Raw genomic sequence first — 27440 nt, 5'->3', positions numbered from 1 at the left:
TTAAAGCACAGGGGTCAGAACTGAAGTCATTCTGTCTGTTCCCCAACTCCCATGGAATCACAGTCCTTACCCCTCTCTCTGTCTTTGCTTACCCAGGTGACTCAGTGACAGGTTCAGATCTTGGATGAAAATGTGGACTGAGCCTTTGGGGATCCAGACGACGTCCTCATACCCTGGGTGGTGGAATTCAGAATGGACCATCACTCTCATTTTGTCTCTCTGTGTCTCTCTCTCACCCTCCAACAAACACACACACACACACACACGGGGGGGGGAGAGGGAGAGAGAGAGAGAGAATGAATGAATGAATGAATAGGAAGAGGACAATTTTCAGGATTCTGTTTTCTCCTTCCACCTGGAGATCAAACAGGTTCTTATGCTTGCACTTTACTGACTATGGTGGTTTGAATATGCTTGGCCCAGGGAATGGCACTATTTGGAAGTGTGGCCTTGTTGGAGTAGGTGTGGCTTTGCTAGAGGAAGTGTGTCACTGTGGGCATGGGCTTAAAGACCCTCATCCTAACTGACTGGAAGCTAGTCTTCTGTTTGCCTTTGGAACAAGTTGAACAACTCTTAGCTCCTCCATCACCATGCCTGACTGGATGCTTCCATGTTCCCACCTTGACGATAATGAACTGAACCTCTGAACATGTAAGTCAGCCCCAATTAAATGTTGTCCTTTATAAGAATTGCCTTGGTCACGGTGTCTGTTTACAGCAGTAAAACCCTAAGATACTGACTGGACTATCTACTTATCTCATTGTGTTCATCTCACAGATTATAAAACCAAGCCCCAGAAAAGCTAGGTAGCTCACCAGGGGTTCACAGGTAAGAAGTGGCTAGATACAATCTGAACCTCAACGTTGGCTGCCTTGTATAATAGGTGGATCTAATTCCTCATGTCTTCCTGAGCAGTGAGGTTGGGCTAAGGCAGAGGGAAAAGGTTACCATGGAAGTCAAAATCCATACAGGTGACATTTTGAGATTTGAGTGTCAGACTGGGTCTTTCATGGGGCACTACTATTGACTGCCTAGCTGTGACCACTACATCTTTGCTCACCCATGCTCTCAAGATTCTTAGCTTCTATGTCTGGACTCCCACCTTGTCCTGTGTGGGACTCTGCAATCTCATTCCCATTGGGCTGTATTTCTGCTTCCTAGTCTAGTCCATATCATACCACCAGGGTGCTGTGGACATTCCAGGGGTTGGGATCAGGTACTCTTAGGCCTAAGAATGCCTCAGTCTTTCATCTCTCTTTCCTTGTTCTCTTATTACTCCAATGTCCTTTGACATCTTTACCCTGTCTTCTAGCCCAACGTCTTTTTTGTTTCTCCCAACATTTTTCCTTACAGACTAGCCTATCCCAGTCACCTGGATGTCTACATGGACTCTTCCTTAGTGCACATCCCAGAATCATGAATGACAGACACCCTATCCTTTAACTTCTAAATCTAACTTTTTTTCTATCTTCTATCTTTGCTTGTATGTGTTATGGGTTTTTAGGTACATGTATGTGTGCCTGTGGGGCTTAGAGCTCAGCCCCGGGAACTGTTTCCTCAGGAGCCATATACTCTCTCTTCTCTTCTCTTCTCTTCTCTTCTCTTCTCTTCTCTTCTCTTCTCTTCTCTTCTCTTCTCCTCCCTCTCCCTCCCTCCCTCTCTCTCTCTCTCTTTCTCTCTCTCTCTGTCTCTCTCTCTCTCTCTTTCTTTCTTTCTTTCTTTCTTTCTTTCTTTCTTTCTTTCTTTCTTTCTTTCTTAAGATTTATTAATTTTATTTATATGAGTATACTGCAGCTGTCTTCAGACACACTAGAAGAGGGCATCGGATCCCATTACAGATGGTTGTGAGCCACCATGTGGTTGCTGGAAATTGAACTCAGGTTCTCTGGAAGAGCAGTCAGTGTTCTTAACCTCTGAGCCATCTTTCCAGCCCCCTATACTTCCTCTTTTAACCTTAACATTTAAAAATTAGTTATGTAAAAAATGAAGTCCTAGACTTAACTCTTGCTTTCAATTTTTTTTTTTCCTGGAGTAGTGGCAGATGTCTTTAATATCAGCACTCAGGAAGCAGAGGTAGGTGGGTCTCTATGAGTTCTAGGCCAGTCAGATCTACATTAGTTCCAGGACAGTGAGAGCTACACAATGAGACGCTATTTGTGTGTGTGTGTGTGTGTAGATCAGGATCACACACATACCAGGAGCTAGTTCTTCACCTTAGGTTCTGGAACTCGTCAGGCTGTGAGGTAAGTAAGCACTTTTACTCGATGGTTTAGTCTGTCTGTTTGTCTGTCTCTCTTTCTTCCTTCCTTCCTTCCTTTTTCCTTTTTCTTTTTTCCTCTTCAAGTCATGGTTTCTCTGTGTAGCCCTGGCTGTCCTGGAACTCACTCTGTCTACAGACCGGACTGACCTCGAACTCAGTGATCAATTTGCGTCTGCCTCCCAAATGCTGAGATTAAAGTTGTGCGCCACCACCGCCCAGGGCAGATGTTCTAGTCTTAAACCAACCAATCAACCAAGCAAACCATCCCTAATCTAACCCTGCCTGGAGAATAACACAGACATTCTGCAACTCACTCTTTGTGGTTTCTGCCAATAATGCTTTCAGCTTCATCCTTCTAGAACCCTATCCCATCCCCTATTCCCTCAGTGCTCTCTTTCTCAACCCAAGCTGAAAAGGGTGTTCTGAATGTCTTCTTAGTTCTCTGATAGTAAGACCTCCACTAGTACAGACAATTTCCCAGCCCCTTAGACGCATGGGTTAGAAAATAACCTTGTACCCATCCCAAGGATGATGGAGGGGAGATGTACAGTCCCAACTCATGAATTTCTATATGCTTGATCCCAAGTCAGTAGCTAAGGCCCTTCCTTCCTAATTATGATTGTGATTGGATAACATTGATTGTCAACTTCATAGGATCTAGAATCACCTTGGAGACGAGTCTCTGGGCATGGTTATGTGTGCTTTTTAAAATTAGGTTAACTGAAGTGAGAGATCTACCCTAAATGGGGTAGAGAACCAGACTGCACAAAAAAGGGAAAAAGCTAAGCACCATGATGCACTGTGTAAGATAAACACACGCGTGCGCACATTTCACACACACACACACACACACACACACACACACACACACTCACTTCTGGTGAGGTATTTTGTCTCAACAAGAAAATTAAGAACAATTTTGTACTCCCTGGATATTTGGGGGTTCCCAAGACCCTTACTATATATAATTCAGATCACACAGGATCCCCACATCTAAAGAGTTATTGGTTTTGGCTATTATAATGAGACTAACCCTGATCAAGTCACAAGAGGGATGCAGAGGGAAGGATTCTTACCAGTTCCTGGCAAAGCAGGGCTAAAGACACCTTCAATGGTCTCACAGGCACTGCCATCACCCCCACACACACGGCATTTGTCCTCTCGGAGATCAGAACCCAGGACTCTGTCACAGCCTACATGCTGCATAGGAAGATAATGGTTGTGTTGATGGTGTCATGGAGATGTCTCCTTCCTATAATCTCCCCAACCTCATTTTCATCCTCCCTGGGAGTCTCCTCTACCTTGCACTCGCCGCTGACACAAATGTCCACCGTGTCAGGGCGGCAGGGTGTTCCATCCACCACAGCTGCTGCTCTCTCCGTATAAAAGTTGAAGCCTTCTGCTAGGCAAGTCAGCGAACAGGCCTTCACACCCCCTGTGGGGCATGGCCCCATCAGACTTGGAGCCAGGTCACCCTGGAACTCCCTGCCTGAGGGGACAAAAGCCACAGACCCCAAACTCCATGGACAGAGGGAACAGCGAAGTTTCCCTACATATAAAGTACCATTGAGTCATATCAAGGACAAATGTCTCCTTGGGCAGAGGATAAGGGCTCCATGAGCCTATAAGCCAGCTGCTGTTGTACTCAACGGTGCCACAGCCTCTGGGAGGTTCACTTACCTCCTCGGTATGTCTTCCACGTGTAGAATTTTCCACGGAAAGGGACACTATCAAATTCAGAGCACTGCATTTCTCTGAAGTCCTGGGAGCCAGGTGGACAGTCCTGGGCAGGTAAGTAGAAATTAGGGCAGAGAACTGTTGTTTTGAGTGGCATGGGTGAGTCGAGTGAGTGGGGAAGGCTAGAGGCAGGAGTCCAGGTGAGGGTGGGTGGTGTCCACTCTAGCTATGAAGGTGCATGTTTTGTGACCATGTTTGTGTTTGTGTTCTTGTTTGGGTGTTGGCATTGAAGCACTTTAAAACCATCTTCCCAGCCCCTGTGTATTTATTTTTGAGACAGGCTCTTACTGTACATAAGCCAAGTTGGCCTCAAACTTGTAAGCCTCCTGCCTCAGCCAAGTGCACACAGGTGTATACCACCATACCTGGCTTATGATGTGTGAACTGGGTAATATTAAGTAAGGCTGAGCTGGAAGTAGATACCTGAGTCCTGAGTTCAAACTTTTCTTGAGAGAGGAGGTATAAGATTGAGCTGGTTTTGGGGAAAGACTTGAGTTTTTTTTTTAATGTGAGGGGCATAGAAATGCTCTGATAATCCCTACTTAAGGGACCTCAAAGGCTACTGCTCATTCCCAGAGCAGCTTTTCCTGGCTTCTGAGCATCCCTTCCTCTGGCTTGTTGGCCTGCACACCTAAACATCTTCATGATGGAGCCATCCCCAGCCAAAGGGAACTCCAACATTTAAAGAGGAAGCAGTAGGAAGCTCCAGAGGGCAATGCACTCAATATGGACTTCAAAAGGAGTAGAGAGACCCCAGGGGGGATGCTGGCTTGGCAAGAGCAAGCTCAATCAGGTTTTGGTGGGTGGCAATAAGTAGGGGCGGGGTTCTGAGGGTAACTGAGCTGTGAAGAGTGAAGGCACTAAACTATATTTGGAATGGGGTAGGGAGAGTGAGGGCAATTATTCTAAGGGAGCTTATTTCTGTAGTGAAATAGTTTGAAAACTAGATGACAAGGGAAGTGCTGGAGTGGAGGGAGGCTGATATATAGACAGGAAGGGCAAAGAAGGGTGGCTGGGGCAGGACCATGAGGAGTTTGGAGAAAGGTTCCTTGGAAAGCTCACATTGGTGTTGCAGGACCGGTGCCTCCGTCTCTCGCCCAGACAGTACTTGCCCCCAATGGTTGGCCTGGAAGGGGCAGGGGACAACGGAGAGATGAGGCAGTGGTGAGGAGGTTGAGGGTTGCCTCACTTTTGGGAGAGTGTCTCAAGGGCTGACCTGGGACTGTCGCAGTGACGGCTGGAAGATGACACACCACCGCCACATGACCTGCTGCAGTCACCCCATGGAGTCCAAGGGCCCCAGGCCCCGTCTACACCCTCTGGCCGAGACCCAAAGGGGACACAGACTCGTTTGTAGCACCACTGAGTGAGGGATGAGAGAGGGAAAGGGGAAGGGGATGAAAGGGATGAGTGTGACTTTACAGAGCTCTGGGTCCAATGCTTCTTTTCTGTCCACCATCCCCCAAATTACAGGTGCAGTCCACTCTGAAATGGGGATATGTGACATGAGGAAAGGTTGTATCCGGAGGCAGGGAGTCCGATACACTGCATCACAGCTTGGATCCAGATGCATGGCCAAGGAGTTAACATTGTTCAAGACATGGCTGTGAAAGGTGTGACTTGAGATGCCAAGGGGCTATGGGCTCAGGCAGAGAAGGCAGGGCACACACGAAAGTTCTTGGCTGGTGCTTACCCCTTTGTCGATAGTGTGTGTTTGGCACAGTGTTCCCTCAGCAGCTGGGATGCTATTGGTGATGCACCGATTGCTCTTGCTCAGACACCACAGTTCACTGCAGACCTCCTGCATAATGGAAGAGACCTCTCAGGTTCACTGTCATCCCACAGACATGCCTTGGGGGACCCAGCACCTTCCTGGGTCCTAACAATCCCCCTTTGGGATCATGGCCTGATACTTCTTTTTTGTCAGTATGTATGGGAACATTTATACTTGCTATAAAAATTCCTTTGAGCATTGTGACATTTATTTTGGTGCAAGAAAAACAATGATGTGGAAAGATAATGTCCTTCTAGGATATAAAGATGGCTCAGCAGGTAAAGGCACTGCTGCCAAGCCTGAAAACCTGAATTCAAGCCTTAGGATCTACATGGTGAATGGAGGGAATGACTCCTGAAATTGTCCTTTGACCTCAATACATGTTGGAGAATAAACACACCCAAAATAAGTAAGTGTAATTTTACAGAAACAAACAAACAAACAAACAAACAAAAACAAAAAACCAACCCATAGTCATTAGCTAGGTGTCACACCACTCACAGCCTAGTCTAACCCAGATCTTTGACTGACTTCAGGTTCTTCCCAAATCTGGGACCTATTATGGAAGACAGCAACACTTTGCGGGGGGGGGGGGCAGTAAAGCAACACAGGAGAGAACAATTTGGAAAGTCAGGGCTGGAATTTCATTTGTAGTTTTTTTCAGCTGTGAGAATGTGTGGCAGGTTCAAGACTACGTAGGACCTGACTGAATTTGTGTGGCTCTTCCTCTATTTCCTTTGAATCCTGCTTGGGCTGGATCAAGTCACTTATTTGTTGCACAAAACTGAAGCAGTCCCCGAAAGCTGTTTTTGATTATTCAGCTCGAGGTTAGTATCCCTGGAGAGAAGTTTCACCAGGCTTAGGCATGGCGGGCGAAATTTCACATTCTAGCCTACCTCCTACCCCACCCTCCCTCTCAGAATTGTTCCATCCAAGGATTCACCTGTAATCCTCTTTGAACAAAACCTCTCCAAGCAAATCTCTTGAGTTCTAGGCTGACGAGAGACTTGGATTTGAAGATCTGGATTTGAACTAAGCAATGGCTATAGGAAGGTACCCTTCTAGGGTCAGCTCAAGAAATACCTGCACACACATTTCAAAAACACTCCTTAAACAACAGCTCTCTCTAGAAGAGTATCTGATTTCTGGCCCTCACAGGGACATGCCAGGTTTTCTGTCTTCACCTGACTTATATTTTCATGGCCACTTATGAGACCATTTCAGCTTCAACCCCATCTCTAACACTCCTTAAGATGTATTTATTCTAGCCCTGATTTCGACCTTTGCTTCACAAGGAGACGCTGTCATCTATGTAATAATTCCTGGCCTACTCTAGATTTCAACTTTGTACTGATTTGGAATTCACAGCCCTTAACGAGGCCTGGTTTTCCATTTATAAGTCAACCAGTTCAACACCTGTTTTCTGACAATGTCAATGAGACGGCTTACATAATGTCCTCTCACTGGATAACAATGGACACAGATAATGCTGGACCAGGAATTAAGCTCACCATATATTAACCAATTATTCTTATTCTTTAGCAAGGATCCTCTGTATCCCAGGTAGCCTCCATCGGACTGTGTAGCGAAGGATGACTTTGAACTTCTGACCTTCCATCTCAAAAGTGCTTAGATAGAGCCCAGACTTTATACATGCTAGGCAAACACAGTACCAACTCAGCCCAGCTCCTATCCACCAATGCCCACGTCGTAAATGATTTTTACTATGCCAGGAAGATGTTTTGTTCAAAATGAAAAGGTTCAGAGTCTGGGGAGATAGCTCAGTCAGTAAAGTGTTTGCAACATAAGCATAAGAACCTGCGTTCATTCCCTAGCAGCCAAGTGAAAACGCAGGAGATGGCTTAGCAGTCAGCACTTGTTACACTTGTAGAGGGCCTGGGCGTGGGCCTCAGCATCCAGATCCAGGAGAATCTAACCTTGTCTTCTGACCTCAGTAGGGACCAGGCACATGCCCACATGAAAAATATTCATACGCATGAAAATCTAAGTGCCATTCAACAAACAAACAAAGCCAGATATGCGGTGGCACTCGTTTGTATGAAGAGGTAGAGACAGGTTGGTTCCTGGCCAATGAAAAACCTCGTTTCAAAAAGTAATGACACAAGTAAACAAACGGTTCCATTTAACACATCGCCAGTCTCAGATCAAGCTTGCGATTCGGATAGTTGCTCTCCTCAATATCCTTTTGTAAAATATGAAGTCAAAGAGTGGTCCAGGTGTAGGGGGTTAGTGTAGAGCGATGGGCCAGCAGTCAACAGCACACGCTGCTTATTTTGAGGATCAGAGTTTGGACCCCAGCTCACAAACACCAGCCACTCCAGCTCTGAGGGACCTGATGCTCCTCGCCTAGCTAGCCAGCCCCCAGTCACTTGTCTATAGACACACAAACACATAAAGAATACAACTACATCTAAAGGAGATAGGGAGATAGAGGCAAACCTAGTTATGCTGACAAGATGGCTCAGTAAGTAAAACCACCCTGATGACGTGAGTTTGAGTCTTAGAATCTCTGGTAGGAGATCTGACTTCCAAAGGCAATGCTTTGGCTTCCACATGTATGTATGGCTTCCACATGTATGTATGGCTTCCACGTGTATGCATGGCTTCCACGTGTATGTATGGCTTCCACATGTATGCATGGCTTCCACATGTATGTATGGCTTCCACATGTATGTATGGCTTCCACGTGTATGCATGGCTTCCACGTGTATGCATGGCTTCCACGTGTATGCATGGCTTCCACGTGTATGCATGGCTTCCACATGTATGTATGGCTTCCACATGTATGCATGGCTTCCACATGTATGCATGGCTTCCACGTAACGCATAAAGGAAAAATTTCAACACTGAAGCAAAATGCTGACTTAAACCACTATCATCCTTGTTAAGTCCCGAGACACAGAAGACGTTCACAGGTAGACCCGGAATTCCTTAGAATGTGCTGGGGTGGCCAGCAAAATAAAGGTGGGGTGGGGCAAGAGTAAAAATGTCTGGCAATGGGGCTAGAGAGATGGCTCAGCAGTTAAGAGCACCAACTGCTCTTCCAGAGGTCCTGAGTTCAATTCCCAGCAACCACATGATGGCTCACATCCATCTGTAATGGCATCTGATGCCCTCTTCTGCTATGTCTGAGGAGAGCAATGGTGTACTCACATACATAAAATAAATAAATAAATCTTAAAATAAAAAAATGTCTGGCAATGCACAGTGGCACAGATTGCTGATCCCAGTAGCAAGTGAATTTCTGAGAGTGTTAGGCTAGCCTGGTCTACATAGCAAATTCCAGGCCAGCTAGGACTACATAGTGAGACACCCTGTCTTAAAAATGAAATAAAGTAAAAATGTCAAAATACTGCTTGCTTCGGGATTTATTTCTTGGTGTTATAGTGAGAAGCGAGGAGCAGACTGATGGATACCTGGTCTCGTTTGCACCAACCTTGGGAATAGCTGTGCGAACACGGAGGCTTACTGTGGAGAGTGTGGAAGACCGCAGCTGGGCTAGGCTTACCAGGGCTAAAGCTGAAGTGGGTCAGAGTGTGATAGGAAATGATGGAGCTGGGCAGGAGAGGCACTAACTGGCTGAACTGTCACCAACACAGGAAGCCAGCAGATCTCTAGCTTCCAGGAGTGGGGAGGGAAAGCTAGGAGTGGGGGTCCTCTGCACCCTAACTCACTTCTTTTTCTTCTCTATCTCTTTCTGCCTTATTCCCTTGACACATGGTCTCTCACTGAACAAAGTGCTAGAAGTCCCAGTAGCTTGTCTCTACCCTCCCCCTACCCCCAGCGCTAGGGGTCCTAGGGATTCATGTGGGTGCTTGAATTTTGAACTCAGACATTTCTGTTTTTGTAGCAAGTGCTCTTACACACTGAGGTATTTTCCCAATTACTCAGCTCATATTTTTGAGATGGGGGTCTCACTTCACATAGCACTGGCAGGCCTGGAATTTGTTATATTATGAAATCAGACAGGCAGTCTGATTTCAAACTCACAGAGGTCCACTTCCCTCTGCCTCCTGAGTGCTGGGATTAAAGGTGTGAGCCCCGTGCCCCCTCCGCAACCCATACAACCCTGCCCTAGCTCACTTATTGATGCCAAGATGAAACTTTTGAGTCTGAACCCCAGGGGAGATAAGGGAGTTGCTCAGAGTCCCTGGAAGGCTCTCTCCAGTTCATTGGCAAGTACAGTAGCAGCCCCATTTCTAGGGAAACTATTTCACCAAGAATGTGCATATGTTGCTCAGAGGTCTCATGTTGCTGCAGCCCACAAGTGGCCTTTAGGGGGCACTCTAATCTAGTCCTCAAATTAGCTGTCCAGACATGTAAGCCATCCCACTGTGTGTGTGTTTGTGTGTGTGTATATACTCATGTGTACAGGTACTCCAACATGCATGGCACACATGCATGTTGAGGCCAGAAGCCAACCTCAGCTAGTTCCTCAGCATAGTTCCTAGGTAGCTATCCTTCTTGTTTTTTGAAAGAAGGTTTCTCACCAAATCTGAAATTTACCAAGTAGGCTGGCTGGCCAGTGAGCCCCAGGAATCTACCCACCCCTGCTTCCCCAATGCCCAATGTTTATAAACATGCATCACCATGCCAAGCTTATATATGGTTTTGTTGATCATACCTTAGGCTTGCAAAGCAAACCCCTTCCTGACCGAGTGTTTTCCCCAAGCTCAGAACTACATTCTTATTCTCACTCTTTGTTGGTCTGCTTGGTATGTGGATACGCCACACACTTTGGTCCTCCCATATCCCGATAGGGAGTAGGGAGTTCATTTCATCCCTTCCCCTGCTGTCCTGTCCCTCTGTTTCCCTAGAAGGGTTTCCAGTGAAACTTTCCACCCTGTGGCCACCTCCCCTTCCCAGGAAGGAAAGCAGGAAGGCTCTCTCTACCCCGTATTTACACTGACGCGATTTGACTCCATGCTGGAATCGGCACTGCTCATCCGCATCATAGGCCTGGCCGGGAGCCACCGTTGGGTACACGAAGTCCTGTCTAGGAGGCCGGTTATTCAAGCAAAGCCCCAGGCCCGAGCTGTGATTAGAAAACAAAAACAAAAACAAAAACAAAAACAAAAAAACCAGCTGTCATGCCAAGGGGCTACACGGTCATGGCCTCAAGGTTATACCAGCTAGGTGTGGTGGTGGAGTCAGCTCTCCCAACATGTCTGTGCCCCACTTAGTGGGTGATGTGTCCCATGCTCACTCCAGAAAGCTGGTGATGTAGTCTCGACTACATGATGACCATACGAATGGATTAGTCTTCATGGTAATGTGGGCAGCCATGAGCTTTGCTGGGTCCTGCCCACGGGCCCCACAGCCGTTTCCCACGCCATCGTGATTCATGCCGAATCTGAGGAGAGGAATATCAGCTCTGCTAAGAACTAAGGGAACCCAACCCAGATCCTCGTATCCTCCCCGACCCTGTGTCCCCTGGCCTCACGTGTGCCCGATCTCATGGGCAATGGTGAAAGCTGTGGCCAGGCCGATATCTTCATTGATACTGCAGCTCCTCTCACGCTCGCACATTCCACCCACAGGGGCCAGGCCTGGGAAAGGGGAATGTGGGGTGGGTCAAGAGACCCAAGGCTGTGTAGGCTGTCCACCCCGGGAGGTCTCACCCCAGGATCAAGGCCACCCTCCATGGTGCCTGCAACCAATGGGACTCAATACCTAGAGTGCCGCAGGGTTTGTTCTTGTAGATGCAGATGTCATAGCTGTGGAAACAGAGGGTAGTGAGAGTGCTGGGTGGCCTCCTTGGCTGATGCCAGAGGCCTCAGTTTTGGCGTAGAAGACAAGGGCAGGTGGGAGCACGTGTGCCTGTGTATATGTATCCTGTGTATGAGTGTGCACCTGTGTGAGCGACAAGGTCTTTTGTAGCCCTGGATGAACTGGGCTTCTTGATCTTCCTACTTCCTTCAGTGCTGAGCTTTGAGGACTGAGTGTTGCCTAAGCCTTATGCTGTGCCCCTCCTAGAACCAATCAGTTGGTCTTGAGGATGCTGATAATACATGAATGACTGACTAAGTGATTGAATGGAATAAATGACTTCGTGGTTAGGGCTCAAACGTCCCCTCCCATTTTCAGGCTCTCTGCATTTTCTCCTTGGCTCCTTAAAGGCTCCCAACTCCTTCTATCCTCCACAAGCAATTGTTCTCCTTCCTTGGACTCTGATGATCCCTTCTCTGCTTGCTCCGTTGGCCTCAGCCTTGGCGTCTTTCCTGCTCCTTACCGTGTGATGAGCACAGCTGTGTCATGGTTTGCCACACCATTCTCTGGGATGGCGTTGCCATGGCCACTGTGGCTCACGATGGATTTCTGCCACTTACAGAAGCTGTCCAGTGACTTCCCAGCATGATGGGTGATCTCCAGGGTGGGCTGGGGATGGAAAAGTTGAGGTGCGTGGGTGCTCTGCCACTCTGGGACATCAGGCAGCAATGGTGTGGATAGAGGAAGGGTGAAACTCACTCCAGATCCCTACCTGGTCCTCTGTGAGCAGGATGAGGCGAGTGACGAGGATGTTGACGATGTTTCCCAGACTCGAGTCCTGGAAAAGTTTGGCAACCTGACCTCCAAGAAACAAGAGAGACCGAGTCTTAAGAGGAGCCCAGAACAGTGAAAGACAGAATAGTGGGCTGATGGCTTAACTAGTAAAGGGCTTGCCATGCAAGCATGAGGACCTGAGTTCAATTACCCATTTAAAAACAAACAAACAAACAAACAAACAAACCAAAAACCAGGCACAGGGCATACACTCATCTGTGGCCCCAGCACAGGTGGAACCCTGAATCTACAAGTTCCAGGTTCAGCAAGAGATCCTGTCTCAAAATGTAAGGTAGAGAACAATGAGGGAGGGGCTCACGAAGCATCGCTCCTAGCTGAGGAGCTATTGGTAGTTAATGGTTTCTGGGGGGAAGGAGGGGTAGTTTGCTTCAGCGATGTGGCTCTGGTTGATGGTCTCCTCGCCCCCAAGCATTTAGGTTAAAGGAAAACAAACAAAACCCCCAAAATGATCTAGATTTTGTGGCACAATTTTAATCCCAGCACTCAGAGGCAGAGATAGAGATTCAGGTCAGCCTAGTCTATAGAGTTTGTTCCAGGCCAGCTAAGGATAGTGAGACCCTGTCTTAAAAAAAAAAGAGTACATGAAATTAGATTGGGAGACATAGTAGGGAGAATATGGGTGGAAGAGTTGTGGGAGAAAGAGTAGAAGGTGGATATGATCAAAACACACTGTACACACATATGGAATTCTCAAGGAATAAATAAAAACTATACATATAAAAAGATGGAGAGCCACCGAGGAAGACAGCAGTGTTAACCTTTGGCTTTCACAACTGCATACACATGCTCCTTGGCCTCAAAACTAAAGAGCAAAAGCAGAGATAGTAGTTTTCTTTAGTAACTACTGGGTGCTGGGTGCTAGGTAAATGTGCTGCCTGTATCATCTCATTATTCTCATTTACACATCAAAGAGCAAGGTGCTGATGCACCGACGGCAGGATGCATGGCTGGTGGTGCCATTGGTGAGACTCTAGTCTTTATTGCTTGCCAGCACATCTCTCTCTGTCCCAACTCAGTTTTTCTCTACTTGTCCTCCAAATCCCATTTTTGTCCCTCCCAAAATGCCCAGTGGTGGCATGAAGGATGTGAATGTGTCCTTCTTTGCCATCTAAAGGTACCAATCTAAGCATCAATACAGAAAGGTGGAAGCAAGAGAGCAAGAGACAACGGAGAAGCAGGCAGGCATGGAAGAAGTGGCCTAAGGATAAACGGACCCAGGTTATGGAGAGCAGGCTGTACAGGAATCTCGAGATTCTTGCTTGGGCTAACCTTAACTTACTGGAAATCCCCAGGAAGCCTGGCAAGTTTTAGGAAACTTTAAAAGCCAGAACAAAAAAATATGTGGGGCTAGGGGCTGGAGAGATGACTCAGCAGTTAAGAGCACTGACTGCTCTTCTGAAGGTGCCGAGTTCGAAACCTAGCAACCACATGGTGGCTCACAACCATCTGTATAGCTACAGTGTACTCATATACATAAAATAAATCTTTTAAAAAAATGTGGGACTGGGACAGAACACAGAGACAATGCTGTCAGACTGTGTCACTTATTACTCTGCTAAACTTTGTCTTAAATTTTTAAAAATTGTGTGTGTGTTGTTTATCTATAAGACGTGAATGTGTGGATTTATAAGACGACTTCTAGTCTAACATGTGGATCCATAGGATAGAACTCTGGTTATCACACTTGGTGGCAAGCACCTTTACACTTGGGGCTATCTTGCTGGCCTTTGTCTCCTTTTGCTTCAATGAACAAGCACTGCACTATATGCTCTGTGCCCTAACACTACCCTTCATCCTCTGCAACAGGCAGCGTTATAGTTACTGTAGATCCTGTTAACAGGAGAGGCACAGGACCTCAATCGAGTTCTAGTACAGGAACTGAGTACAGATAGCGTAAAGATGTAGCCCTAGACTCTGCCGAGCACTGACTAAATATATCAGTCAGTGGGCACACAGATAATCCCAGCACTTGGGAGGTGGATGTAGGAAGCAAACAGGTTCAAGGCTAGTCTCAGCTACATGAAGAATTGAGTCTGGACTTCAGGAGACTCTGTTGAAGGGGACAAAGGAGGAGAGAAAGGAGGAAAAGTAAAAGAAAGAAAATATCTCACAAAAATTTGCATGTTGGGGAGATGGTTCAATAGGCAAAATGCTTGCGTATAGATATGAAAATCTGAGTTTGGATTTCCAGCACACGCATCTGTAACGGTAGTGCTAAGGGAACAGGGACAAGCCAATTCTTGGAGGGCACCATTGGGCCAGCCAGCCTAGCTAGTTGGTGAGCTACAGGTTCAGTGAGAGACCTTGCCTCAAAAAAAAATAAGATGCAGGGGCTGAAGAGACAGTTCAAGTGTTAATAGCATTGGCTGTTCTAGAGTGTCCAATTAGATCCCCAGCACCCACATGGCAGCCCCAAACACCAGTAACTCCATTTCCAGGGGATGTGACCTTCTCTTCTGGTCTCCAAGGGCTCTGCATGCACATGGTGCACAGACATTGAGGCAAACACCAACTCATACAAAATAATAAATAACTGGAAAAAAGAAAAGATGGAGAGTGACTGATGAAGACACCCAGTGTCAGGCTGGTGAGATGGCTTAGCGGGTAAGAGCACTGACTGCTCTTCCGAAAGTCCTGAGTTCAAGTCCCAGCAACCACATGGTGGCTCACAACCATCTGTAATGAGATCTGATGCCTCCTCCTGTCTTATTATAAATAAGACAGCTACAGTGTACTTATTTATAATAATAAATAAATCTTTGGGCCGGAGCGAGCAGGGACTCAGTGAGAGGAGCTGACCTGAGCAAGCAGAGGTCCTAAATTCAATTCAGATGAAGGCTCACAACCATCTGTACAGCTACAGTGTACTCATTTACATAAAATAAATAAATAAATTGAAAAAAAAAAAGAAGACAGCAGTGTTAACCTCTGGCCGTGACATGCATGTACACAGGAATGTGTACACACCTGCACACATATGGATACATGTATATGCCACATGACATGCACACAAAATTATGTATACTAAACACAGACTATCCCCCCTGATTATTCTCCTCTAATACTGTCTAAAGCCAATTTAAAGTCTTTGGGAGGATGTGAGATGTTACACGAAATTCTCTATCATCTAACGTGAGAAATAAATACCTGGAGACTTTGGCATTTATAGGGGTCTTGGAACCAACTGCCACTCCAATGGGCTGATTTTAAATCTGAATGTGGACCAATGAAGTTATCCGTGTTTTATTTTGTCTGAGATAGGGTCTCACTATGTAATCCTGAAACTCACTATGTGACCAGGATAGCCTCAAACTCACAGTGATCCTCCTGCCTTTACCTTTCAAGGGTAGGATTATAGGTATGCCAATGAGGTTATCTGTACGAACGAATAGGTAGGTGTTTATGTACAAGAATACTGTATGTATCGATGTGAGCCTGTGAAGGTGTATTGCTAACCTTAACGAGTATCTGTAAGCTGCGTGTTTGAGTGTGTGCATGCGCATGTCTATTCTTGTGTATGGCTGTGTGTTGTAGCCAGAAGTAGCAGCTAGTATCTTCTTCAGTTGCCCTCTACCTTGGTTTTCTGATAAGGTCTCTCGCTGAACCTGAAACTTGCTGAAAGGGCAAGGATGGCCACCCAGCAAACCTGAAGGATTTACCTACCTGTCTTCCTCTTTTAGGTGTTGGGATTACAAGCATGTACCACTATGCCCAGCATTTTTTAAAATGTTTATTTATGTATGTGTGTCTGTGCACATAGGCCCTGACATGAAGGGGGAGGTCATAGGACAACTTGTAGAAGTCAGTTTTCTCCATCTGTGGTGTGAGTCCTAGGAATTAATAAACTCAGATCTTCAGACTTGGCAGCAGGCACTTCTATGTGCTGAGGCATCTCATTGGCTCACTTGCTTTATTTGTTTTGCTTTTTTTGTTTGTTTTTTGTTTGTTTTTTTTTTTTTGTTTTTGTTTTTGTTTTTTCGAGACAGGGTTTCTCTGTGTAGCTCTGGCTGTCCTGGAACTCACTCTGTAGACCAGGTTGGCCTTGAACTCAGATTTCTATCCGTCTGCCTCTGCCTCCTGAGTGCTGGGATCAAAGGCATGTGCCACCATTGCCCAGCTTATTTTAAATTTTTAAATGTGGTTTCTTATGCACAAAAAAGCACTTTACTGACTGTGCCATCTCTCCAGCCTCTGCAAGTTTATTTTTATACAAAGAAAACTCTTATGACGTCCCTACCATGAGCTATGCACCATTTCCCTTTTTCCTTTGGCTTTTTGTTTGTTTGTTGTGTTTTAAGATTTACTGGCCAAATGTGGTGGCATACACCTTTAATCCCAGTACTTGGGAGGTAGAGGCAGGCGGATCTCTGTGAGTTCGAGGCTAGCCTGACCTACATAGAGTTGCAGGACAGCCAAGGCTACACAGAGAAGCTGTCTCGGAAAACAAAACAAAATTATTTTCTAATTCCGTGTATGTATGTGTGTATGTATGTGAGTACAAGTGAGCAGGGTTGGCCAAAAGATGGCTGGAATTCCCTAGAACTGAAACTGTTGTGGTTGTGAACTGCCATGTGTGGGTGCTGTGCACTAAATTTGGGTCCTCTATAGTAAGTGCACTTTACCACTGAGCCTTTCCCACACTCCACCTTCCCATGATCCCTGCCGTCCCCGGCTACTTTGGTTTTTCCATAGCTCAGGCTCATCTTGGATTTGCAATTCTTGCTCAGCCTGCAGAGTGCTGAGATGCTAGGAGCTTGGAGATTCCAGAGTCTTGTGTGTGGTAGGCATGCCACCACATACATTGACCTACCGGCATTGTCTGTTCATTGGTTCTACCTTAGTCTTGAGTGAAGAACCTTGCTCAAGGGCCAGAGTACTTAAGGTTGTGGGTCTCAACATGTGGGTCACAACCCCTTTGAGGGGATCACATCAGATATCGTGCTTATCAGATATTTACATTATGATTCATAACTATCAAAATTACAGTTATAAAGTAGTGATGGAATAATTTTATGTTGGGGTCACTACTACATAAGGAACTGAATTAAAGGATCACAGTATTAGGGTGGTTGACTTAAGGGGACAGAGCTGCAATTTAAGCCCAGGCAAGCCACCTCCACTAGAGCATCTGTCCCTAGGCCTTTGGTACAAATATTCTGCCCATCATTCGTGGCTTCAACAGACCTTTTTTTTTATTCTTCCCTTTTCCCAGTTTATTGTTCTGGCCCCTGGTTGCAGATCAGGGGCGAGGGTGTAACACCTCTCCCTTGACATCCTAGAGGCTAGCTACAGGTCCTCAGGACTCCAGGCCTAGGAAGGGGAAGGCACTTACAATGTTCATGATGGCCAACACATACTGCTCCACATCTCTCCGCCCATGGTAGGCCACCATCATCTTGTCGGCTACCACCAGGGTCTCCACATAGCGCTCTCTGCTGACTGATCTCTTCAGGCCCAGCTGGCCTCGCTCAGATTCATTCCCCAGGGGCCTGGCAGGTGGTGGCTTCAGGGTACGCAACCACCATGGACGACCCTTCCACGGTTTCTCATCTGGGAAACAAAGTAGAACCACTGAGCACCTATTGCTGGTGGGTCCCAGAACTGGCTGACACCTGCCATACATAACTCCTGACTGGTGACTGTTCTGCCCAATAGACTTGGTAGATGACATTTATTCTTGACCTCTGGACCCTTCTTCCTCTACTTTCCAAGTACATTGATGATAGGTTTGTGTTGCCATACATACTTCACATGGCTTTCCTATTCTTTCACTCCCTAAATGGTCTACAGTGACTAGTCATGTTGTAAACATGACTGTAGGAACTCACAGCAGTAAAACCCTAAGACAGTGCCCATGCTCTTCAGCTGACTGCCTGAGGTTAACATTGGGTCTTCCTTATATTGTTCTCAACCTTATATATGGAGGTAGGGTCTCACTTAAACCCGGAGCTAACTGATTCATCTAGTCTAGCTATCCAGCTTGTTCCAAGGATCACCTGTTTCTGTCTCCCTAGCCCTGGGATTTCAGGAGGCTTGATATACTCGCCTGGATGCTAGGGATATGAAGGTATGAACTCTGGTTGGTGCTCATACTTGCATGGTGAGGATTTTACTCACTAAGCCATCTCCTCAGCCTGTTTTTTTTTTTTTTTTTTTAACTTTTATTCTTCTCTCATACATTACATCTTGACAGCAGTTACCCCTCCTTCTACCCAAGGACATCTACCGAATATGGCCTAACAAGATACATACGATAAGACTGGGCATAAATCCTCATATCAAGGCTGGACAAGGCAACCAGGTAGGAGGAAATGGATCCCTACTGCATCAGCCTGTGTGTGTGTGTGTGTGTGTGTGTGTGTGTGCATACGCGTGCACTTGCACACTTGTTTTATAGGGCCTTCTGGAACTTGGTAAGCACTCTACCACTGAACCCTTAGCTCCTGTTGGCATTTTGGCGGCTTAACTACCCAAGTATCTGCTATGACTACTCTACAGGCTACTTGTGTGATCTGGCAATAATTCTAGGTAAAGAATGGCTTTCCCCCCACCCCCCGACCCCCCCACACCTATGAACTGCTAGATGGCTGGCCACAGCAATGATGGGTCACTCCACTGCCTTACAGCGCCATCCTCTTAGGATCTGTATTCTTTATGGCCCTTGCCTGCAGGTGAATGAAGCTCTCGAATTCAATCACTGCTCTCTCCCAACAGTTTCTTTCTTCATTATACAGTGTCCAGTTGACCTTTGGGGTGCAAAGACTTGGCTGCCTATCTCCGCCTCAAAGAAGCACTGTCATATAACCTCCTTGTCCGTCCCCAAAGGCACAGGAGTACCTCTCACTCCACAGGCTGTGTCCAGATGGGGGTGACGCAGAGAGGAACGCTTGTACACTACATGGGGGCCACTGTCTTCTGGGCCACGGTGACCTTTGGGTCCGCCTTGCAAGGGCTCAATCAGATACTCTTCATCATCTGCCACAATCAGGCCATGCTGGAGGGGGGACAGAAAGCTCGGTTCAGGCTCTGGTATCCTGGACGCTCTCTCTCTGATTCTATTTCTTCCTTTCCCTTTCTTTCCACACTAGAAATCAAAGCTAAGGCCTTCTGCATGCAAGGCAAACACTCTACCACTGAGCTCCTCTTTTGCTTGCTTGGTTTGTTTTACTGAGGTAGGGTCTTATGTAGTTCAGGGTGGCCTCAAACTCACTGCATAGTTCAGGATGACTCAGCTTCTATCTCACAAGTACTTGGGATTAGGGGCATGCCTCACCCCACATCTGGTTTATATTCTGTCGTGTGTGTGTGTGTGTGTGTGTGTGTGTGTGTGTGTGTAGAGGTGTACAAGCCTGAGCACTTGTGCACAAGCCAGAGGAGGACATGGGAGGTCCCCTGTTACTTTCTGCTTTATCTCCTCCAGACTGGATTTCTCACTGAATCTGGGGCTTTCATGCTCTTTCCTGGTTAGACTAGCGGGTTATCAAGATTGCCAGAATCTTCCTCTCTCCTCCTACGACCCAGCCCTTCAGTTATAGGTGTGCACAGCCTGGGATCTAAGCAATTTCCTGTGTCTAGACTCTATTAATTGAGCCACCTCCCCAGTCCCAGTCTTAAAAGAAAACAAAACAAAACATCTAAAACCTTTTAAGTTAAATTACATTCTCTCTCCTTTTTCCTCTCTTCAACCCCTCCTAAACGTTTTAATTCCTTATAAGGGTCTTTTTACTACACTTATTTGTGTATGGATGTGTGTGGGTGTGCACATGACATGTGTAGAGCTCAGAGGACAACTTGAGGAAGTTCCTCTCTCCCCTCCATAACCTGGGTCCTGGGGATCAAAGCCAAGGCTTCAGGCTTGATAGCAAGTGCTTTTATCCATTGAGCCATCCGACTACTAGTGACTTTATGGTGCTATGCTTTTGTCTACGTTCTTGAGCCACATGTCCCATTGCTTTCAGCCTTACATAAGTCTATATACATTTTCCTTTAATTACATCTTCTGCTTCTTTACCTACTATGATTGTTACATTGTGTTGTTCATGTGTTTTTCTTAACTCCCAGAAGGAAGTGGGTATATCCCCTGCTTCCCAGAATCCTCAGCTCACCAGGCCCCCACAGGTGCTGACGGCCACATGGGAGCTACCAGCCTGGCCCTGCAGGTGGCCAGCGTATAGGCAGTGGGCCCGGGCTGCCCTCTGCCAAGCCAGGCCTTCCCGTGTCCAGTATTCCACCGAGACGTGCCCTGCCAGGAGACGGGGGCTGCGGGTCAGGTTGAGCAGGAAGTGAGTGCTGGGTGCGGCCACCTTGTAGAATAGGCGGGACTCAGTTGTAGCCCCTGCACCCCGACGCTGCCTCCGGAAGGCAGGTGGAGAGAAGGCCAGCATTGCCCCGTTGTGGTCCACTCGAGTTGGGAAGGCAATCTCATAGCTCTCCAAACTGGACAGGAGCTCATCTGTAGGAAAAGGGATAAGAAGACTGGGGTGGGTACCTGCCGCCAAAGCCAGCCATGCCTTATCTATCCTTGAATCCAGGTCACCTAGTGACTATTCAGCCTATACAGTCCTAGCCATGAATTCCCCCAACCCTAGCCCACTGACTTCTCTCTTTCTCAAGACCAACTGGCTTCCTTAGTTTTGCTTGAATTGACACCATTGAATCATTTCCTACCTTGAGATCTGAAGGCATGCGCGACCTTGAATGTGAGGCCCAGCCCCAGGGCAAGGGCCCAGCGGAGGATCTGGCAGGCAGAAGCCATAGGGGCTACGTGTCCACATGTCTCTCCCCAGCCCCGGCTGCTGGCAGCCCCTACAGTGCTGCCTCCCCTGTTCACAGTCTGGGCAGCATCACTGGTCCCCTGAGAAGAGAGACTGAGTCAGGAGGGGCCTTGATCCCACTTCTCATCGTAGCCAGTGCCAAGGCCCTTGACAGACTGAAGGGGTGCCCTGCAAGCCCTTCATGACCAAGGGACTTCTATGAGAAGATTTCTCAACAGTTTTAGTATTTATTCTCATCTTTCACCTCCTCCCTATCATGTCCACACTCAGAAGGGACAAGGACCAGGACAAAAAGCCACCTTCTAGAATCATCTGGGAGTTAGTTCTCTGAACGTGCCTGTCAGAAATAATACTAATTGGGTTCAGTTAGGGGCTGGGAATCCTGGACTGCATGAAAAAAAGGAGCTAGTGCCAGTAGGATGGGTTACTGGGTATAGATGCTTGCTACCAAGCCTGATAACAACCTGAGTCCAACACCCTAAACCCACACAGTGATCAGGGAGAACTGTAAGTTGTCCTCTGGTTTCCACATTTGTGCTGTGGAACATGATGAGTGTACATGAGTGTGCGCACAACCCCCCCTCCCCCCGAGAAAACCAATAAATGTAATTTTTTAAAAAGACACAGGGAGGGAGCTAGAGTTGGGTCTTTGTCTAGCTGCTTCAAGGTCCTCCTGCCTATCTGATTTCTCTAACATAATGCACCGTACTCCTGGACTATAAGCTAAAATAAGCCCTTTGTCCCCTAAATTACTTTTGTCTGGATATTTTGTCATATGAACAGGAAAATACTAAGACAAACACTAGTGTATTTCATGTTCAGAATAAGTGTCCTCCTATGAGGGGACTAGAATCAGTCATTCTAGATTATCCTTTGTATAGAGGAGAGGTGATGAAAATGGACCAGGATTATGCAGCAAACTATGGTAGGAATCAGATTCATTCCTATTCATCCCAATCAGGCTAATGGCTGTCCTGGTGGGGGTGGATTGAGAGTAGGTGATCTTAAGCTCCCCACATGACAGTGGGTGCTTGCTGTCTTTTTATCCTCTTGAAGCTTTGCTCATGGCAGCGACAGACAGTGTGGAGAAAAGAGGAGATCTCAGACTGTGAGATGTTCCCTAAAGAAACCAGCTGTTTGAAAAACAAAAATAACCAATCCTGGGGGAACAGAGGGTGTCCCAGGCTAGGGAACTGAGACACCTGCCTCTGCCTCCCTAGTGTTGGGATCAAACATGTACCACCATGCCTGGCTCACAGGTACACTGATACCTCCTACATCGTGATCATATAGTGTCAGCGGCTCTACCTTCACCTTACATTCCTAGCCTTTCTCTCTAATTAAAAAAAAAATCCGTTATATTTTTGTGTGTATGGAGGTCAGAGGACAACTTTTGAGTAGGCTCTCTCCTTCTACTACGTGGAGCCAAAGGACCAACCTCAGGTCATCAGGCTTGGCAGCAGGGTCCTTTATTCACTGAGCCATCTTTATTCTGCTTTCGCTCTCAGATCCTCTCTGCTTCCTAATGTGAGTTAATCCTGCCAGCAGGCCTGTTTCTCAGGCATCTGCCCCAGACTAGTCTGTTGGAGACACTACTTTGGGCTAACCACTCTGCCAACCCCCTTTCCTGCCCTCTGGTCTCCACCCTCCACCTCCTCTTCTGTGCAAATCTAAGCCCCCCTTAATCATACAGTCCTTGTTTTCATTGCATTCCAGCCAAGTCTGAGAGTCAATCCCCAAACAGGGCAGCTTGGCAGAAGACAGAGAAGCCGGAATTTCTCCAAGATGCTAGCAGAGAAAGTTAGTTACACTCCCTACTTCTGCTTGGATCCCTCCAGTAACAGGCATCTCTCGCACAGATCTTTTGAAGTCTCACAGTTTTGTTCAGCTGGACTGTGTACTTTGGGCTGGGAGGTGGGTTCCTTTCTTCTTCCTCTCAGCCCCCACCTCTGGCGGCCTCACTAGCTAGTATAACGTTATCTTTCCCACCACTCCTTTTGTGGAGACCTCAACTAAATCTGAAATTGATTGGTTGGAAAGACGGCTCAGTAGTTAAGAAGGATTAATGCTCTTACAGAGGACTTGAGCTTTGCCCCTCCCAGCTCCCATATTAGGCAGATTATGACCACTTATATCCCTGGGTCCAGGGGAATCTGATGCCCTCTTCTGGCCTCTATGGGCACCTCCATAAACATGGTACATATAAACTCATACCAACACATACATGTACACATTTATATAAGTAAATATATATTTAAATATGTTTAAAATTTAAAAAGACTGATAATGATTCCCTCTAGCCTTAAACATCCCATTTTCACTCAAGGTAGCAGCATCTAGATGCAATGGCAGGAGACCCAGCCTCCCAACCTCTGACCTTTCATTCTAATCCTACCAGGCAGGAGTAGAACCCGATTCTGGTGCTTAGCTCCTCCCTCCTCCCACCCCACCCCCCACCCCCAAGTCAAGCCATCACAATCTTCTACTCTTGAGTTCCCCCTCCCAATAACTGCACAGGCTACCTAGTGCTTCTGGCTCAGATGGGGTAAAATTGGAGGCAGGGTAAAAGGATTCTACTGGGTGAGTGACTGATGGGGTGGCCACACCTGCCCACAGGGTAACAGCTACTGGTAGGAATGATACCAAGATGGGGCTACAGGAGAGACCACAAACAAGTCAGTAGGTCTGGAGCAGACAAAGCCTATTTGAGGATGAGTTACAATTGAGAGGAGTCGCATGTTTGGCTGGGCACAAGATGACAGAGAGGGATTTACACTATGGGTGTGTATATGTATCTGTCTGTCTCCGGCTCTCTGTCTGTCTGTGTGTGTGTGTGTGTGTGTGTGTGTGCATACCTAGGCTTGGCCCCTGTCCCCCAAGCCCCTCCTCTGGCAGGCTGCAGGGAGGCCACTAGCCTGGGGAAAGGGCCCAAGTGCTGGAAGAGGAAAAGCCTCCAGGGAATGTGTGTGGCTCCATCACATCCCGGGGATCCTATAGGGACCAGCACTCCACACCTAGACTTTTGTAGGCTGTGCAGGAAACCCAGCTAAAGAGGCGGTGGCTTCTCAGTGGAGGACAGAGCTTCTTTGGCCAGGCATAGGCAGCCATCAGCCTGAGGCAGCAGGCTTTCTCCAGGCGCTGCACATCTGGCCTGGCTGCTGTGAGCACACAGACAAAAGGCCCAGCCAGAGGGGAGGCCTAAGGGGAGGGGCTGCACAGGTCACCACTCCCATAACCACCAACCAGCTGTTAATTAAAGTGTGTCTCCCCCTGGTAGGGAGGCTTCTTGCTTCAGAGTTCTGTGGCATAGATGACCATCTGAGGGGAAGTAGCAGCCCCAACTCCACTCTCACAGGCAGACACACAAACACAATCACACTCTATAGGACAACCCACACTTGAATAGCAGGAAGGCCTGGTTCACTAAACCCAAACACACACAACTACATACCTCCACAACTATGTATACAGAAACACGTATTTCCACATGGACACCCAGACAACCCACAAACCCAGACAAACAAGCCTATGTGCACAGTTACACAGTCCAAGACAAGCCACAAGCCTAGGAGCCTATACACGCTCATTTAACACAGAAAGTTAACATACACACACGCACAAGTTTACATTCATAGCAGGGGGAACTAAGAAATTCTACAAACTCAGACACATATGCATGTAGGCATTTCCACTAATAACACTCCTGAGAAATGCAAATATTCATAGACAGACACACTTGGCATTTACATGCACGACAGGCATTTTTCTTACCCTCACTTAGGCAAACACTCAACACACCTCAACAATCTGCCCACACAGTCGCTCCCAGATGCTGAAAGCCATAAAGACATACAATCCGCAGAAGCACAACCATTTGGATACGTGGTTGACCTCGACCCCCGCCCCAAACCTGAGCCAACCCAAACAGGCAGTCTGCATCTGCACACTTAGGGACATTCGGCACCAACACAGCACACGCACAACGGGATCCGTCCAGCACATCTTGTCCCCGAGACACACAAAGTCACTTATAATCACTGCATTCCGGTGACTGCGCCGCCCAACTGGGTCCCCAGATCGCCAGTACCTGCGTGCTTGGAGCCTTCGGTCCGCCGTAGACGCACAGACTCACCGCCCGGCGCACAGGAAGGGAGGGAGCAAGCGCCCGGTGGCGTGGCCGGGGGAGGGGGCGCGGAAGGCACTCACTTCCTGAGCAGCCTGCCAGGGTTATTAAAAAAAAAAAAAACCAAAAAAACCCAAACCCCGCCCGCCGCCGCTGCTGCTGCTTCCGCCGCTGCCGCCGCCGCCGCCGTCGCCGCCCAGGGCCTCAGGCTGGACCCAAGCCAAGGACCCCGGAGCCCGGATTACCCCGCCTCGCGAAGGGCGCCCGTGTGGGTGGAGATGCTGGGGAGGAATTTGGGATGGGAGTTGGAGAAGGTTTAGGGGGGGCGGGAGAGGGGAGGCTGGGGGCGGGGATAGAAGAAGGCAGGGGGTGTGAAGGGACAGAGGTGGAGAGTGGGGGAGGAGTGGACGCACACAGTAGGGGGATGGGGGGGAGGACGGAAAGGAGGGGTTAGGCGGGAAATTGTGAGGGAGGAAAGTTTGAATAGAAAGAGGTGGAGGAGATGGGGGTCCTGGAGAAAGGGGCAAAATTGAGTTGGGGGTAGCGAGGGGGTTGAGACAAGGGGAGAGCCCAGTGCCTTGCCTCCGTTAGCCGAGTCAACAACAGCTGTTATTTATTGAGGGCTGGTCCTTGCTCAAGCAAACATTTATTGGGCGCCTCTCCGTGTGCCAGGCACGGTGCCCGAGGGTGAGTGGATAAATCTGAGTTGGGTCCCAGCCTTCACAAAGCTCCGGTCTGGGGGCTTTGATCTGCTTTGGCTCTGCTTTTGAGTTCACTGCTTTAACTCTTTAGCAGTGAAGAGGACCTAGTCAAGTTCCATTTTACAGATGTGAAAACTAAGTACAGCCAGGGGCATCATGATCATCTTTGGGACACAGTGTTTAAATCTATGAGGAGTTTGTACATGAAGGGGATGACCAGTGCAGTGGAGCAAGGCTGGGATTCCAACCAGCTTCATCCCAGGCCTGATTGTGGGAGTGTTCTACACCATTACCCCTGGTCTCAGAATTCCAAGATTGGCCCCCACAGAGGGCTTTGGCCTTGGCCTTGGCCTTGACAGACTCTGATTCTAGGTTTTCTTATCCTTAGAAATGGGGTAATGACAGCCTTTGTAGGGAGCAGGGGAGGAAGAGGGGTGGTTGTGGGAGGGAGCAGGAGAGTTTCAACCACAAACATTCCCTCTGTTCTGAGTTCAGCTAGGGATACAGGTAGCTCTCTGTCTCTATGTTGAACTTAGTTGTGAACTTGGAAATGGCATGTTAAGGGCTCATGCACTATACGAAAAATTCCTATGGTGCCCGAACCCTCCTGCCCCGACCCAACTTCTCTGGTCACCCTGCCAGACCGGAGGGGGCTGTTAACATTTACATACTGCAATCCCTAGAACCCTTACCCACCCCTGGCCTCCACTAACCTTACTCCCCGTTGGGCCCCTTGGCCTGAGGCACCTGCCTTTGCTTTCTCAGGTTGTACTTCTGCTGTGGCTCCAGCCACCTGTCCCCAGTCTAGGGATGGCTTCCACACTCACCGGGAGAAGATTTTCAGGGCCATTTGGAGCTGGGTGGCTTCAAACTAGATTCCAGGTCCTGCTACTTACCAGCTTTGAAACCTCATTCCTCAATTAATAATTAAATCTTAGTTTCCCCCGCCCCTCCACATCCCACCCCCTTCTACCCTAGTCCCAGAGGGTTTGGAGGGAGTGGAGAGAGCCTCCTTTTCCCACCAGTGTTGGACTCAGCACTTGGAGGGTGGTAAGAGCGGACATGATGCTTTGTCCTCAGTGAGCTCCCTTGGGACTTTTGGTTTTATATATTTTAACTTATTTATATTTTGTGTACATATGTGTCTGTGATGTGGGTGCATGTAGAGGACAGAGATTGATGGATTTCTGTTCAGATGATCTGAAATGACATTTGTTGTGGTTGGTTGTGTGTGTGTGTTGCTTTTTTATTAAGGCTGAGGAAATACATACAGAGAAAGACACACAGAGAAAAAGACCTCCAGCAAAAGAGAGCGGGGTGGGGGATGGGAAAAGCCAAACCCTGAGCCCAGGTTCATGTGTTTGCGAGGCAAGTGCTTTATCCACAGAACCATCTTCCTGGTTTTTCAACTTGATTTATTCTTCTTTTAAAGATATTTGTTTTTATTTTAGAGGTATGAGGTTTTGCCTGCTTTTATGGCTGCTCA

At 47.6% G+C, this 27440-nt stretch overlaps 1 protein-coding gene across 8 annotated transcripts in view; it reads right to left on the bottom strand.

Annotated features, from left to right (window-relative positions):
- The window catches only part of Adamts10 (ADAM metallopeptidase with thrombospondin type 1 motif 10), a 30168-nt gene extending 4783 nt beyond the window's left edge, over positions 1-25385 (bottom strand). The window contains exons 1-18 of one of the 8 annotated variants that reach the window (XM_021185892.1): positions 25218-25385; positions 21024-21210; positions 20462-20808; positions 19194-19350; positions 17689-17906; positions 12274-12362; positions 12025-12170; positions 11466-11509; positions 11236-11341; positions 10999-11145; positions 10686-10827; positions 5691-5798; positions 5214-5359; positions 5060-5123; positions 3941-4043; positions 3562-3695; positions 3337-3460; positions 93-173 (exon numbers count right to left, since the gene is read on the bottom strand). In XM_021185892.1, the coding sequence (XP_021041551.1) occupies positions 93-173; positions 3337-3460; positions 3562-3695; positions 3941-4043; positions 5060-5123; positions 5214-5359; positions 5691-5798; positions 10686-10827; positions 10999-11145; positions 11236-11321 (1135 nt within the window). In that variant the 5' untranslated portion in view covers positions 11322-11341; positions 11466-11509; positions 12025-12170; ... (4 more) ...; positions 21024-21210; positions 25218-25385. Of the gene's footprint in view, positions 1-92; positions 174-3336; positions 3461-3561; positions 3696-3940; positions 4044-5059; positions 5124-5213; positions 5360-5690; positions 5799-10685; positions 10828-10998; positions 11342-11465; positions 11510-12024; positions 12171-12273; positions 12363-17688; positions 17907-19193; positions 19351-20367; positions 20809-21023; positions 21211-25217 lie in introns of those variants that run through there. The other 7 variants (XM_021185894.1, XM_021185891.1, XM_029470992.1 and 4 more) reach the window with 7 other exon arrangements.
- Positions 25386-27440: the final 2055 nt, after the last annotated feature.

Source organism: Mus caroli, chromosome 17 (genome assembly GCF_900094665.2).
Source record: "Mus caroli chromosome 17, CAROLI_EIJ_v1.1, whole genome shotgun sequence".
Taxonomy (NCBI): Eukaryota; Metazoa; Chordata; class Mammalia; order Rodentia; family Muridae; genus Mus; species Mus caroli.
Note: the sequence above shows the minus strand (reverse complement) of the source record. Positions and strands in the feature narration are given on the sequence as shown.